The sequence below is a fragment of the Benincasa hispida genome, chromosome 9 (assembly GCF_027475165.1).
Source record: "Benincasa hispida cultivar pf3 chromosome 9, pf3_genome.v1.1, whole genome shotgun sequence".
NCBI classification, from domain to species: Eukaryota; Viridiplantae; Streptophyta; class Magnoliopsida; order Cucurbitales; family Cucurbitaceae; genus Benincasa; species Benincasa hispida.
This window is the reverse complement of record NC_143486.1, coordinates 44,732,034-44,749,250: the sequence shown is the minus strand read 5'-3', so window position 1 is coordinate 44,749,250 and position 17,217 is coordinate 44,732,034. Positions and strand designations below refer to the sequence as shown.

The following is a 17,217-nucleotide window of genomic DNA, read 5'->3' as shown; positions in this document are numbered from 1 at the left end:
TTTTGAAAACTAAAAAAATGTAATTTTTAAAAAGCACTTTTATTTTTAGAATTTGATTAGAAATTCAAACTTTTTTTCCTTCAAGAAAGGTAATGAAAATCATATTTGAGAAATGAGGAAAAAAAAAGAAGCATAGATTTTAAAAACAAAAAACAAAAAATGAAATCATGGTCAAACAAGGCTAATAAGTTTTGTTGGTTGGATCAAGCTATCTAGCTTATATATATATATTCTTCAACCAACAAAACTTATTAGCCTTGTTTGACCATGATTTCATTTTTTGTTTTGTTTCCAATAAATTTATATATATCTTTAAACTCGAATGTTTGACATTAGGTTGTATAGTGCTTGTATTATCTTTAAAAATAAAAAATAAAAAATACCCCTAGAGAGTTAACTTCGAGAAAATTCAAAGAGTTAATTAATAATAATAAAAAAAAGTAATACAAAACCAATTAAACACAAAGTTAAAAGTCGACAACTTATTAGAAAGATCTTTCTAAATATAGGGACAAAATAGACATAAGTAAACTTCATTTTCCACACATATATATGTATATCCTCAATTCCACCAAATTAAAAGGGATAATTAGAAGAAATTATTTTCAAGTTTGTTTGTTTTTTATTTTTAAAATATTGCAGGTTGCATCAAGGTTTCTTCTTCTAGTTCAAGAAATGCATGAGAAAGACAGTGGATCAAAAGGATTGTTTTGTAATTTGGGAGATATTCTTTTGTTTGGGAACAAACAAAGGCTAAAAGTTGGGGATTCTGATAAAAACATATATTTGGATTATAGAATTGGAAGGCTTAAAAAGTGCTTCAATCAATTAAATGGTTGGAGGGATTGTTTTTCTTCCATGATTGATTTTCTTGAAGGCAATTGTGTTTCTCAGTACCAAACATTCTTAAAAGACAAAAAAGGACCAAAAAAAGTCAAGTCTTTTATAGAATTTGTAAGGATGAAGTATAAAACCATTTCTTGTTCACTCAAAGAGTGCATATCAATGTTTTGCACTCTCATTCCCAAAGCCATTTTGAAGCATAATTTTGAGAGGTTGGGTTGTGCTATGATTTTGATAGATTCTTTTGAATCCTTGTTGAATTCAATTGGGTTGTTTCCAAGGATCTTGAGAAGCTATTTTCCGAAAAATTAGAAGAAGTTGTCGAAAATCTCGAGTATGAGAAGTTTTTGAAGGGGAGAAATGATTGTGTGTTGGTTTTGAAATCTTTGAAACATTCGTTGAGTGAATTTAGACTTCCTCAAAGTGCAAGCAAAGGACGGCTTAGAGACTTTTGCTTTAGGATTGCTTCTTTGTTCTTTTGCACGGTATCGAGCTCGTTTAAGCTGTATTCTGTAACAATCCAAGTATGTATATAAATATTACCGAAAATTATAAGTTTTAATTTTAAAATTAATTCTAAGACTAGTTGGAGAAGACCAATTTTAAATTTCATACGTTAAGATTAAAAATGGTACATAAATAATAAGGAAAATACACAAAACATTAGTTTGGTAATTAAACAAATAACAAAATAATAAAATTTCTAAGAAATAAAATAATGATGATATGGGATGATTTTTAAGTAGAAAAATCTAGTAAGTTTAAAAACAAAATAAATAGATAAAATAACTTAGAACATCTGAGAAATATCTAGATAAACTAAAATAATAATAACAATAATAATAAATAATAAAAGTTGAGTTGAATTGGTTAGAAAAGAGATAGCAAAAAAATAATGACACTTCAAAAAAAAGAGAGAGATTATAGGAAATGATTTTATTAATAATAAAAACTATTAAAATATGAAGAAAGTTTAAAATAGTAATAATGAAAAAAAATAACAACAACAAGTAATAAAGTCGGTTAATTGGTGAGAGAGAAAAAAAATAAATAAAAAAGAAAGAAGAAAGAAGAAAGAAGAAAGAAGAAAGATATGTAAGTCGATTAAATAAATAAATAAATAATAACAATAATAATACAAATAAAAGGCGATGGGGAGATGACTATAAATAGGCTTGGTGTGTTGTTTTGCAACAAGAAAATGGAAGGATCAAAATCCTTTTAAAGCATTTCTTGAATTTTGGGATTCATACAAGTAAGTTTCCTTACTTTTGAGGTTTTGTTTCTTTCTTTTAAGATATTTTAGGTACTTAGTTGAATATCAAGTTTAAACTCACATAATTTAAAACTACAATCAACATATGAAAGTGACCTTAGTAATTGAAAGATTGATATTAAACTTTCATATTCTTTACCTAGTAAAGTTTGAAGTTTCACTAAAATTACTACTATTATTAAAATTCTTATTGTTGGCATTACTATTGTTATTAACAATATTAATTTAATTATAGTATTATTGGTTTCCAATTTTGTTAATATTATTGTCATTATCATTATTATTACATAGTATTACTACTACTAATAATATTATTACTAATACAACGCTAAATATTAACTTTTCATTCTCCATCTCTCTCTCTCTTCTTCTTCTACTTCCTCTTAATATTATTATTATTACTACTACTACTATTACTACTACTACCATTACTATTATTATTATTATCATTATACTATTACAATTACTACTACTATTATTATTATGATTATTGTCATTATCACTATTCTTGTTGTTGTATCATTATATTATTATGATTATTGTTATACTACTACGACGATGACGACAACGACTACTACGACTATGACGACTACTACGACGACTACTACCACCACTATGACTACTACTACCACTACGACTACCACCACCACTACTACCACTACCACTACCACTATCACTACTACCACTACCACTACCACCACCACTACCACCACCACCACCACTATACCACCACTACCACTACCACTACCACTACCACTACTACCACTACTACTACTACTACCACCACCACCACTACTACTACTACTACTATTATAATACTATTACAATTATTATTATATTAATAATATTATTTTTATTTTTATCATCATCATCATCATCATCATCATCATTATAATTAAATAATTCAACATAATTACACTAATACTCTCAATATTTAACAATCATAATTTTGTAAATAAATAATTTATGTTCATTAAATTCCTTAATCAAATAGTCTTAAAACTGGATTTAATCATAAGTGTTCTTTATAAAATCTATAGGATCAAATCAGAAGGAATAATTAGAAGCGCAGTTGAGGTAAGTAGTTTATCTCACCCTTTTTTTAAGTGTTTTATGGTAGTGTACCTTTGTTATGTTGCATTATTATTATTGTTATGTTGCATACATGTTTAAAATATGTTTCTCGACAAGGGACCCCATGCATTATGTTTGTTCACGATTATGTTAAGATCAAGTTAGATTATGCTTCCAAGGCTAACGGGGCATATATGATTGCACCCCTCTAGGCCCAATCTTACGTTATGTTTATGCTAGGGACTAGTGGGGTATGTATGGTTGCACCCCTCTAGTCCAACCTTACATTTATGCTAATGGTTGATGTGGGATGCGACTCTGGCTTTACTGACTGCATGACCCGCTAATCGTCAGATGGGTTAGTTTTCGCTTAAGTCCTTATCTTCTTACCAGGGCGAAGGAATTTATGTTGGAAGCCTAATCGACCACCTCATGCTATTATAAGTTTATGTTTTGGATCCAAATCATATGTTTTCATGACATGTTGCATGTGACTATGCTTGGTCACTACCTTAAGTGAGAACTACTTACTAGGTATATTATATACTCATCCTATTTTACAGACTTTGTAGGTAAGAATATAACATAGGTGGCAGGACTGGACGTCGCTCAAAGGGCCAACCATCAAACTCACTATTATGGCTATATACACATTTTGTACCATTACGCTAACGTTTTATGGATCCTGGTATTTTATAAAATAAACTTTTTATACAGTTTTCTACCTAATTAATAAAAGTTTAGATACGTTCTATTGAAATTTTTACCAAAACTCATCTCATGATAGAAAAATCTAAGTATGCATGTCGTAGCGGTCGGACCTTATTATGTAAGGGTCAGGTCGTTACAGTTTGGTATCAGAGCATTTGAGCCAAGTAGACTCTACTACATTAAAAGAGTCGTGGTGTTTGATGGTTGAACCTGTTAAGTGATGCTCATAGTTATGCCAAATACGCTGGTAAGGAATTTTCAAATAAGTAATTTAGTAAAAATTTAGTAAACATAGGTATGAGTTTTAAAAAAAAAAAGATTAGATTGCTTCCTTACTATGAAAGAATGTGTGTACCAAATGCCACCACAACGAGCTCCAACACGACGAGGCAGATCTCAAAGTGAATCTACAAGGGTTCAAAATCAAGGAAATGGACAAATACCTTACGTGTTACTTACACCAGATGCACTACAAATACTAATATAGAATATGAGTAATGGAAACACAACCTCATCCACCACATAACCAACGATACAAATGACTCGAAGATCATTCGAAAATTCAGGAAGTTCAATCCTTCAACATTTGATTGATCATCTGTGGATCCAACTATAGCAAAGATTTGGATAACAGAAATAGAAACCATTTTCCTCCTCATGAACATTCCAGAAGAACAGAAAGTAAATTGTGCCACCTTCATGTTAAGAGGAGATGCAAAGTTCTGGTGGGAATCCGCACAAAGAACAATCAAATGTTCAATCTCATGGCAGCAATTCAGTCAGACTTTTTACAACAAGTATTTTCCTTTGACAGTGAGATATCAAAAGGAAGTGGAATTTTTTAATCTTCATCAAGAGAACATGTCAATGGCAGAGTATGAATGGAAATTTGATTGCTTATCTTACTTTGTTCCTCGGTTAGTGGACGCAGAAGAGAAGAAGGTGGAAAGGTTTATTTGGGGATTAAGAGAAGGCATTCGGGGCATGGTTACTGCTTTTCGACACAAAGAGTATGCCCTTGCCCTCGAAACGGCCTTACTCATGGAAGTAGATCTTGCTGCCAAAACCTCAACTTCTGAACGAGGATTCATGCCAAATCAAAAGAGGAAATTCACCCAACAAGGCTTCCAATGTTCACAACGGCAAGCAAAAATTTCCCAAAGCACTTAGAGCGTACAGTCACAATAGAAGAGTCAAACATTCACATATCCTAAGTGTAGAAGTTGTGGAAAACACCATCAGAGGCAATGTCTTCAGAACATAGGAGTGTATTTCAATTGTGGCCAGACTAGTCACTATGAAAATGCTTGCCCAAAGCTCGTCAACCAAGTATCAACTGCCCAGACCACCCAACCTACCAGTAACAAGGTTACCCAACAACAGAAAGGGCAGGTGTTTGCTGTTACATGTCAAGAGGCAGAGGATCAAGATGCAGTTGTTACAGGTACATTACCCATCCTCAGGTATTATGCCTTCACTTTATTTGATTCGGGCTTTAGTCATTCATTCATCTCTACAACATTTGCACAACATGCTCAACTAACATCAAAACCCTTAGGCTACATTCTATCCGTAGCTACTCCTGCTGGAGTATCTTTGTTGGCCAGCTCAACAATGGAAAACTGCGAATTGTCAGTATCAGGACATAAACTAGGGATGACTCTTATCATCCTAGACATAAGTGATTTTGACATAATACTAGGTATGGACTAGTTAGCAGTAAACTATACAAGCATAAATTGCCATAATAAAGAGGTCATATTTACCTTTCCAACAGGAACCAAGTTTAAATTTAAGAGTTCTAATACATAATCAGCCCCAAGAATAATTTCAGCCTTAAAAATGAAACATTTGCTCAACCATGTGGCTTGGGCATATTTAGCAAGCGTCGTGGATTTACGAAACCAAAAGGATGAAATTAAGGTCATTCCTATAATAAGAGAGTTTGAAGATGTATTTCCAGAAGAGCTACCAGGTTTACCACCTAGTCGAGAAAGAATTCTGTATAGATCTAATTCCCGGAGCTGAACCAATATCTAAAGCACCATATAGAATGACACCTGCAGAGTTAAAAGAACTCAAAATACAATTACAAGAATTGTTAGACAAGGGATTTATATGCCCCAGTGTGTCTCTATGGGGAGCACCTGTCTTATTTGTTAAGAAAAGGATAGATCAATGCGTTTATGTATAGATTATCGAGAGTTGAATAAGTTGACAATAAAGAATAAGTACCCACTCCCACGCATTGATGATCTATTTAACCAATTACAAGGAGCCTCAGTATTCTCCAAAATAGACTTACAATCTGGATATCATCAACTACGAATCAAGGAGCCTAATATACCCAAGATTGCTTTCCGAACAAGATATGGGTATTATGAATTCGTTGTGATGCCCTTTAGATTAACTAATGCCCCAGCAGCCTTCATGGACTTGATGAATAGAATTTTTAAGGACTATCTTGATAACTTCGTGATCGTATTTATTGATGATATTCTGGTGTATTCCAAGTCTGAGGCAGAACATGAAAAACATCTTAGGGATGTTCTTTCCATATTAAGAAATAAAAAGTTGTATGCCAAATTCTCTAAGAGTGAGTTTTGGGCGCGACAAGTTGCCTACCTAGTGCATATTGTAAAACAAGAAGGAATCTCAGTGGATCTTGCTAAGATTGAAACAGTTAGCAAGTGGCCTCGCCCAACAATAGTAAGCGAGGTGCAAAGCTTTCTTGGATTAGCAGGATATTATAGACGATTTGTGAAGAATTTCTCAAGTATAGCATTACCCTTAACTAACCTCACCAAGAAGAATAACCCTTTTGTCTAGAACCAAGCATGTGAACAAAGCTTCCAGGAACTAAAAGAAAGATTGACCACAGCCCCTATTCTCACTATACCTGACAGATCAGGGGGTTTAACTCTGTACAGTGATGCATCGAAGAAGGGGCTTGGTTGTGTATTGATGCAACACGGAAAGGTAATAGCATATGCTTCAAGAAAACTAAAACCTTATGAATAAAACTATCCTGTTCATGAATTGGAGTTAGCCACTGTAGTCTTTTCTTTAAAGATATGGAGACATTATTTATATGGGGAAAAGATCCAAATCTATGTAGATCATAAAAGCCTTAAGTACTTCTTTACCCAGAAGGAGTTAATTATGAGACAACGAAGATGGCTAGAATTGGTAAAAGACTATGACTGTGAGATCCTCTATCATCTAGGAAAACCTAACATTGTGGCTGATGCTCTTAGTAGAAAGTCAGCTCACACGGCAACTCTAAGTACCATCTCCAAACACATAATGGATGACCTTGAAAGAGTTGAGATCTCACTAATACCAGAAACCATCATAACTCGAATAACACAGCCAATTGCAAGTCCTTCATTAAGGCAAAAGATAATTGATGCACGACAAACAGATAAATACCTAAACAAACAACTGCAGTCAGAGAATGGAGAAACCAGTGAATTCTCTACAGCTCCAGACTCTGCATTCCTCTACCGTGGACGTCTATGTGTACCAAATGATGAAGAAATCAAGAAAGAACTACTGAAGAAAGCTCACGAATCATGCTTTTCAATACATCCTGGGAGTACCAAGATGTACCGAGACTTGAAAGCACATTACTGGTAGTGTAACATGAAAAAGGATATAGCCGACTATGTAAGTAAATGTTTGGTTTGTCAACAGGTGAAAGCTCTATGGCAACGACTACAAGGACTCCTCCAGCCTTTAAATGTTCCAGAATGGAAATAGGAGCATATTTCCATGGACTTCATCTCAGGACTCCTAAGAACTGTTAAAGGCCACAACATGATTTGGGTGATTGTGGAGTGACTCACCAAGTCGGCCCATTTCCTAACCTACAAGACTACTCACACTACAGAAGCACTATCTCAAATGTACTTAAAAGAGATCATCCGATTACATGGAGTCCTAGTATCAATTGTTTCAGATCGAGGCCTTCATTTCTTCTCTAAGTTCTGGAAAAGTTTGCAGAAAACAATGGGCACACAACTAAATTTCAGCACAGTCTTCCATCCACAAACTAATGGCCAAACAAAACGAGTTAATCAAATCCTAGAAGACATGTTGAGGGCATGTGCTTTGGATTTTACTGGAGCATGGGATTCACAAATGCACCTTATAGAATTTGCTTATAATAATAGTTATCAGGCGACAATTGGTATAGCTCCCTTCGAAGCCTTATACAAAAAGAAGTGCAGATCCCCTGTACATTGGGATGAAGTCGGAGAGCGAGCACTACTAGGGCCTGAATTGGTATAGCAAACATCGGAGGCAATTAAGCTAATTCGAAAGAATGCGAACAGCTCAAAGCAGACAAAAGAGTTATGCTGATAACCGTCGAAAAAAGCTTAAATTCAAAGTAGGAAATCACGTATTTCTAAATGTAGCACCAATGAAAGGCGTTATGTGTTTCGGATGGAAAGGCAAACTTAGCCCCCGCTTTATTGAACCTTTTGAAATATTGGAGCGTGTTGGCCAAGTAGCTTATTGATTGTCGTTACCACCAACCCTTTCTACAATACATAATGTCTTTCATGTATCAATGCTTCGAAAATACGTGTTTGACCCACCACATGTAGTAAACTATGAACCTCTATAAATAAGTGAAAACTTGGAATATGAAGAGACTCCAGTTTGCATCCTAGCAAGAGAGAAGAAGTCACTTCGTAATCGGGAAATAAGTTTAGTGAAAGTTCTCTGGAGAAATCAGGAAGAAGAAGAAGCTATATGGGAACGAGAATAAGAGATGAGAGTCAAATACCCTTATCTATTTAAGAACCAAGAAACTTTTAAAGACGAAAGTTCTCAAGGGGGAGAGAATGTAACAACCCAAGTATATATATAAATATTACGGAAATTTATAAGTTTTAATTTTAAAATTAATTCTAAGACTAGTTGGAGAAGATTAATTTTAAATTTCATACGTTAAGATTAAAAGTGGTATATAAATAATAAGGAAAACATACAAAACATTAGTTTGGTAATTAAATAAATAACAAAGTAATAAAATTTCTAAGAAATAAAATAATGATGATATGGGATGATTTTTAAGTAGAAAAATCTAGTAAATTTAAGAACAAAATAAATAGATAAAATAATTAAGAACTTTTGAGAAATATCTAGATAAGTTAAAATAATAATAACAATAATAACAAATAATAAAAGTTGAATTGAATTGGTTAGAAAAGAGATAACAAGAAAATAATAAAAAATAAAAATAAGAATAATGACACTTACAAAAAAGAAGAGAGAGAGATTATAAGAAATGATTTTATTAATAATAAAAACTATTAAAATATGAAGATAGTTTAAAATAGTAATAATGAAAAAACAACAACAACAACAAGTAATAAAGACGGTTAATAGGTAAGAGATAATAAATAAATAAAGAAGAAAGAAGAAAGATATTAAGTCGGTTAAAAAATATATAAATAAATAAATAATAACAATAATAATACAAATGAAAGGCAGTGGGGAGATGGCTATAAATAGGCTTGATGTAATGTTTTGCAACAAGAAAATGGAGGGATCAAAATCCTTTGAAGCATTTCTTGAATTTTGGGATTCATACAAGTAAGTTTCCTTACTTTTGAGGTTTTGTTTCTTTCTTTTAAGATCTTTTAGGCAATTAGTTGAATATCAAGTTTAAACTCACATAATTTAAAACTACAATCAAGACCTTAGTAATTGAAAGATTGATATTAAACTTTCATATTCTTTACCTAGTAAAGTTTGAAGTTTCACTAAAATTACTACTATTATTAAAATTCTTATTGTTGGTATTACTATTGTTATTAACAATATTAATTTGATTATAGTATTATTGATTTCCAATTTTGTTAATATTATTGTCATAATCATTATTATTACATAGTATTACTACTACTAATAATATTATTACTGATACAACGCTAAATATTAACTTTTCATTCTCCATCTCTCTCTTCTTCTTCTTCTTCCTTTTAATATTATTATTATTATTACTACTACTACTACTATTATTACTACTACTACCATTACTATTATTATTATTATCATTATACTATTACTATTACTACTACTATTATTATTATGATTATTGTCATCATCACTATTCTTGTTGTTGTTATTATTATTATCTTTCTACTATTACTATCATTACTACTATTATTGTTGTTTTTATTATTATCCTAGTACTACTACTACTACTACTACTACTATACTACTACTATTATTATTATTATAATATTATTACAATTCTTATTATATTAATAATATTATTATTATTTTTATCATCATCGTCGTCATCATCATTATCATTAAATAATTCAACATAATTACACTAATACTCTCAATATTTAACAATCATAATTTTGTAAATAAATAAGTTATGTTCATCAAATTCCTTAATCAAATAGTCTTAAAACTAGATTTAATCATAAGTGTTCTTTATAAAATCTATAGGACCAAATCAGAAGGAATAATTAGGAGCGCAGTCGAGGTAAATAATTTATTTCACCTTCTTTTAAGTGTTTTATGGTAGTGTACCTTTGTTATGTTGCATTATATGTTTAAAACACATTTCTTGACAAGGGACCCCATGCATTATGTTTGTTTATGATTATGTTAAGATCAAGTTTTAATTAGGTATAGGTTATGCTTACAGAGCTAACAGGGCATGTATAGTTGCACCTCTCTAGGCCCAATCTTAGGTTATGTTTATGCTAGGGACTAGTAGGGTATGTATGGTTGCACCCCTCTAGTCCAACCTTACGTTTATGCTAATGGTTGATGTGGGATGCGACTCTAGCCCTACTGACTGCATGACCCACTAATCATCTGATGGGTTAGTTTTCGCTTAAGTATTCATCTTCTTACTAGGGCGAAGGAACTTACATTGGAAGCATAACCGACCACCTCATGCTATTATAAGTTTATGTTTTGGATCCCAATCATATGTTTTTATGACATGTTGCATGTGACTGTGTATTTGGTCACTACCTTAAGTGGGAACTACTTACTGGGTATATATACTCATCCTATTTTACAGACTTTGTAGATAAGAACACAACATAGGTGGCAGGACTGGACGTCGCTCAAAGGGCTAACCATCAAACTCACTGTTATGGCTATATATGCATTTTGTACCACTACGCTAATGTTTTATGGATCTTGGTGTTCTGTAAAATAAACTTTTTATACAGTTTTCTACCTAATTAATAAAAGTTTAGATACGTTCTTTTGAAATTTTTACTAAAACTCATCTCATGATAGAAAAGTCTAAGTATGCATATCGTAGCTATCGGACCTTATTATGTAAGGGTCAGATCGTTACATATTCGATGCAGAATGTGGCGCCATTGGAGACATTGGTGATGGATGAAGCTGCACTCGAGTGTGAGGCTGCAATTCCTTTGCAATTTCCTTGCCTTATTGGTGATGAATGCCAATTGCCTGCTATGGTTGAAAGCAAAGTAAGGACACATTTTTTTCTCTAAACTTTAAAATTTTAAGTAATATTTACCTCGAATGTGTGCTCGTATTTATAGTTTGGTTAAATCTCCAAGAACATGTTAAATGTTTCAAAATGCTATTGAGGCTTACTTATGCCTTGAGGCTCGCCTCAAGACAAGACTCTTAATTTTTAACCTTGACACTCATGCCATCTTTGAACCGTAGGCTTATATCTCTTGTAGAATAAGTTTATGCTTTTGTGGCGATAATGTACCGAGCCTTAAAATTTCTATTTAATAATTAAAAAGTAATAGCGATTTGTTTAATTCTTTGAAAATATCAAAGTTTAAGTTGTGACAATTTGAACTTGAACTATTTTTACTGTGACTTTAAAAACATTGAAGGCAAAAAATTATTTTATAAACATATCTTATCAATGATAGTAGTAGTGGTGATAAATACATTCATTCAGAATTTTTTAATTAAGTGAAAATTGCGGTGGTGTATTTTATTTTATTTTTTTTTGTGCGCACTTTTATGACATTCTTGTTTAGGCAATACTTGGTCATACTAATTTAAGATTTGAAAAATGTTCTTAATTCATCATTTGAGGCATACACCTTGTATTGCCTTACCTCTTCTAGAGAAAAAACTTCAAGTCCACTTTTAACTTTTTAAAACATTGTAACTATTCTTTAGATTTATGTCTAATAAATTCTTGAACATTAAAATATATTTGTTACTATTGAAGTACTCTTATTTTGTTTCTAGTAGATCTAAACTTAATTAAAAGTGTTTTTTTTTCCTTTTGACAATTGTGGGTTAGTGGATCAAATCTCATATCTCAAAGTTATCGTATAAACTTGATACCAATTGAGTTGTGCTCATTTTGACAACTAAAAATGTTTAATAACTAAAGCTTTTTATTATAACAAAACTTGAAAGTTCAAAAACTCAAGAGATCTATCAAGGCACAACATCAAAAGTTTATAGGAACGAACTTATTTGACATTTTTTGAAGTTCAAGAACTAATTGTGTAACTCGTTTTTTTTATATATATTTTTCTTAGTTCTCTCTCTTTTCTTTTCTTTTTTTTTTTTTCTTTTTTTTTTTTTTTTTTGCTTCCTATATGTTTGTAAGGTTGCAGATGAAGCCAAGTTTGGAAGAAGCTTGTTTGAGAGGTTGAGTTCATTGGGCCATCAAAAGCATCTTCTGAATGTACAGTGTAGAATGCATCCATCTATAAGCTGTTTTCCAAACTCAAAAGTTTTATTCAAGCCAAATCTCAGATGGCCCTAATGTCAAAACTAAAGCCTATGTGAAGAATTTTCTTCATGGTCACATGTTTGGTTCATATTCTTTCATAGATATAAATGAGGGAAGAGAAGAGAGGGATGGCATTACACAAAGTTGGAAAAATATGCTAGAGGTTGATGTTGTGCTGCAAATTATTCACAAATTGAACAACAAAAGGTACACATATATACAAGAGAAAAAAACAATTTTTTTGTCCCTAGGTTTTTGCTGGACTTAGTTTCTATGTGGTTCTTAAGTTTCAAAATATTACACTTTTAGTTTTTTAAGTTCCAAGTTTGATTTCATTTTAGTCTCTAACTTCCAAAAAGTTACCTTTCTACCTTCTGAGGTTTGAGTTTTGTTTTAATTTGATCTATAAGTTTCATGATTTATATTTTTAACCTCGATTTTTTAATAAATGTAACACTCACTTCCAGTCTTTGGCGTTGATGTCAATAATTAATTAATGAAAAATTAGGATGAAGTGAAGTTTTAAAATTAATTATAATTCTTTTAAATTAATTATATATATTAACACTAAAGACTGGAAGTGAGTATTTAGTAAAAATTTAAGGTTAAAAACATAAATCTTGAAATTTGGGGCCAAATCGAAAAAAAAAAAGAAACTTAAACCTAAAAGTAATATTGTAACATTTTGAAATTTAGAGACTAAACCTATGAACTCAAAACTTAAAAACTAAAAATGTAACATCTTGAAATCTACGGACTAAAAGAAAACTAGCTAAACCTAAAATCTAAACCTAAAATCTAGGACCAAATATGTATTGTTTTTCCCTTTATATAATGATCAACCGTTTTTTTCTTCTCTATTTTTTCCCTTTTATAGATTAATATATATTCCAATTACTTTGATTTGACGCATTCTTGTTGTTGTACTGGGACAAAATAATATGTTGCTTAATGAGAAAGGAAAATCTCTTTTTTTAAAAAAAAAAAATATTTATTTATATGTTTTGCAGCAACATGTGTGGACTCAAATGAAAAGATTAGCATTGGTGTGATCTCACCTTATTCAGCTTAAGTAGCTTCCATTGAACACAAACTTGGGAGAAACTATAATAACTGTAATAGCTTTAAAGTAAGAGTGAGCTCACTTGATGGATTCCAAGGTGGGGAGGAGGATATCATTATCATTTCTACCGTACGATCAAATAGAAGTTCATCGATCAGGTTCTTATCCAGTAATCAGAGAACAATGTCGCTCTTACTAGAGCTAGGTAACAATATAACTTGATATACTTTTTCCTTTTGTATGTTCATGTTGATCAAAACTCTAGCCGCGAACTAGACCAACAATATTACCAAACTTCGACGCGGTCGGAATAGTAGGCTTTTCTAATAGATAGGGTTTGTACATTCAAAAGCTATTATTTCATTATTATTTTTTTTTTTTTTTTTGCAGCATTTGGTTTTAAGATAACTTTTCCTTATATTGAAATGCTATAAAATAGACACTGTTTGTGGATTTTGGGGAACTTCAATACACTATCAAAGAGTGATTCTATTTGGGAAGATTTAGTTTTTTATGCCTAGAACCGTGGTTGTTTCTTCCATGCTGATGAAGATAAGGACTTGGCCAATGTAATATCTAGTTGGAAGGTAACATTATTCGTACACAGTTTTGTTTCCATATAATCTTTCACATCACAGACCTGTTTGGAATTATTTTCTTAGTAATACTTAAAAAGAGTATTTTTAAGTACTAAGAAAGTAATTCCAAACGGAAAACCCTACCTTGATTAGCTAATTTCATCTTTAGACTTTTCTTCCCTTTCTAACTTTAATGAATTGCATTGAAGATGATTTTTTTTCATTGTTTTGTAGACGGATGTCGAGAAAGATATTGATGATTTAATGGTCGGAAAATGGTGGAACTTGCAAGAAGCGAAAATTTCGAAGCATGAAAATGAAGCTAATATGGACAAGGATAATGCTCTAACCATACTTTAAGGACTAATCATTCGTTCAAGGGCCCAGAAGCTACAACTTGTATCGTCCTCAATCTCGAACCCTGGCGGCATACTCATCGAAGAATGAAAAAGATGGAAGGGCAGAAGAAAATAGGTGAGAAGACATTTAAGGCATTAGAAATTGAGGAAATTACGGAACCCTTATGTTTATTAATTTCTTGAAGATGCTAAAATTTGGGAGGATTCGAAGCTTTCTTCAAACTATGAAGCTTTTTGTTATATTTAAGGGTTTCAATTCTACTGTTCTAGAAATGTTCAAGGGTGTTACTACGCTTTATTATTATTATGCTTTAAACTAATTAATGGTGTTTAATTTCTTCTCCTTTAATCTAATCTCTTGTGTTACTCATAGTAGGATATTTAAATGATCCGACAACTCGAACAATTCAGACTATCCAACCCAAAATATAAGAGTTGGGTTGGATTAGTTTTGTTGTTTGCTTGAATTGGATTAAACTTTTTCTATTTTTATTGGGTTGGATTGAGTGGCTAGACTAAAAAATATTTGGGTTGACCTAACCCAACCCGAGTTTTATATATATATTTCTCTTTGTTTAAATGAATTACTTTGTTTTGATTAATTTTTGAATTTTTAATAATTTTCATTTAAAATTGTTAAGATATTTGTCTTTGTTTAAAGTTTGTAATAAATATCATAGATATTTGATATTTAATATTTGAATTGTATGAGTAGTTATTAGTCAGCATAGATAAATTTACGTATTTTTAATTAAAAAGAAAAAAAAAATTATATAACTCGACATGACCTGAATTTGATGGGTTTGGTTGGAGACTTTATTTAGGTCCTTTGAGTTGTCAACATTCGTATTGGTCCAAAAAATACCCCTCAAACTAACTCAACTAAATTCAGGTACACCCCTAACACATAAGATTATTATTCTTTGATTATGTTGTGAATTATTGTCTATACAAAGTCTTTAGTTCCTTTGACGTAATAACATTTATGAATAATCATCTTGAATAAGATTAAAACATACACTCGGTAATCGAGAGCTATATGTTCCCATTATTGGTCTGCCATTCTTGACCTAAGGTGACAAGGTTTGAACATTATTCCAACGAGTTTGATCTACATGTGTGGAAAGTTTATTGTCGAGTATAGAACTAGTTCTTAATATTTGTCATGGTATTATAGAACATAACGTAACCTTCTTTCGAGCTCTTTTTCTATGAAGCTATGTCAAATTTAATATAGATGTTCTTATTATTGTTCATATCCAAGTTATTATGATGATACTAGCTCTTAGGGCTTCAAGGAAACAAAATATTTAATTTGACAATAACAAACCAATTTTTTTGTATTGGAGTTTTCAGGTTTTGAAAGTACACATCTTATAGAATTCGAAAAGACGATTTTAACGTATCTAGAATCCTTTAAATTAGAGTTCAATGGAGAAAGTTATAGACAAACGAATTTTGGAAGCAAAAACTAGTAACTTGAGCAATCCTAATCTTCTTCCCTTAAAAAAAACTCAAATATTCAAATTTCTCCTAATCTCTTTGAGGGGATTTAATGCACACGTTTGGAATCTTAATCTTGGAAATGTAAGCTTAGGGATTAGGCTAGGAGGTTTAGGTAGTCTTGATTTAAGAAAACTATCTTTAGAGTGCAGGTTTTGGAAGTTTTGATTTAAGAAGTTTGTACTTGAAATGTAGGCTTAGGATATTAGAGTATATTAATATGCCGCGGATAAAATCAGGATCAATAAGCACTCTAGTTATACTTAATTTGAGTTTAAAACATGCTTCAAAATAACTATTACATAAGAGGGTTTGCTGAACACAATACCTTTAAAGAATCCTCTTCAATATCAGCTGAGTTCCACGTGAAAATGCTTCAATCTACAAGTAGATTACCACAAAGATCTTCTCTACTATTCTCTTGTAAGGATTGTGTGGTGGAAACACAAAATTGAGCTGGATATATAAAAGATATGAAGAGGGTTTGGAGGGTTATTGATTTCTGTAGAGTTCTTCAAGAAGTTCTTGTAAGCATGAATCGATTATTCAGCTTAGCACTTCAATTTATAGAGCTTTCATCATGCAAATTTAAAGCTTGCGTGAAGGTCATCTCCTACTTCATGGAGAAGATGGAGTTGAGTGAATAAGGTGCCTTGCACCATATTGGAGATTTTCAACTTTTGGAAATCTTCACTTTGTATCTATCAAATTTGGTTTTTGTTTTCAAAATTATTTTCTGAAACTAATTTTCAAATAAAACTATTTTATTTGTATTATTAGTTATACATACATACATATATACATATACATACATACATATATACATATATACATACATACATACATATATATATATATATATATATCATATTTTAAACATTAATCGATTTTCCAATTTTGTTTAATTTCGATAAAACTAAATATTTCAATTGTATCGAATACAATAAATAGAAACCCCAATTAAATTTGAACATTTCAAATTCTAAACCCTAATTTCAAATCTTATCAAGATTACTCAATTTACTAATTCAAATTACGAGCTAGTAGAGGGATCTTATGGACCTACAGATCATGAG

The 17,217-nt window shown here is 31.4% G+C and overlaps 1 protein-coding gene across 8 annotated transcripts; it reads left to right on the top strand.

Moving 5' to 3' along the window:
* Positions 1-2,014: 2,014 nt before the first annotated feature.
* On the top strand, positions 2,015-14,987 carry LOC120087358 (putative helicase MAGATAMA 3). Of its 8 annotated transcripts, XR_016532028.1 has the most exons (9): positions 2,015-2,098; positions 3,160-3,196; positions 10,382-10,418; positions 11,266-11,391; positions 12,513-12,590; positions 12,740-12,845; positions 13,649-13,906; positions 14,092-14,288; positions 14,514-14,987. XR_016532028.1 is itself a non-coding variant. In XM_090317658.1 (8 exons), the coding sequence occupies exons 1-4, from the start codon at positions 9,399-9,401 to the stop codon at positions 12,556-12,558; spliced, it is 315 nt and encodes a 104-aa protein (XP_090173784.1). In that variant the 5' UTR covers positions 9,270-9,398; the 3' UTR covers positions 12,559-12,590; positions 12,740-12,845; positions 13,649-13,906; positions 14,092-14,288; positions 14,514-14,987. The 8 variants fall into 8 exon arrangements, 4 of the variants coding, with proteins under 4 accessions (XP_090173784.1, XP_090173782.1, XP_090173783.1 ...); XR_016532029.1 differs by lacking the exon at positions 10,382-10,418; XM_090317658.1 differs by lacking the exons at positions 2,015-2,098; positions 3,160-3,196 and adding an exon at positions 9,270-9,511 and having other exon boundaries at positions 12,520-12,590.
* Positions 14,988-17,217: the final 2,230 nt, after the last annotated feature.

Excerpts from the sequence above, each read along its gene's own strand:
- LOC120087358 (XM_090317655.1), top strand. The coding sequence starts at position 9,399 with ATGAAAGGCAGTGGGGAGATGGCTATAAATAGGCTTGATGTAATGTTT. Across the intron at positions 9,512-10,381 it reads GAATTTTGGGATTCATACAA|GACCAAATCAGAAGGAATAA; the intron begins GTAAGTTTCCTT and ends TAAAATCTATAG. Across the intron at positions 11,392-12,512 it reads CTGCTATGGTTGAAAGCAAA|GTTGCAGATGAAGCCAAGTT; the intron begins GTAAGGACACAT and ends TATGTTTGTAAG.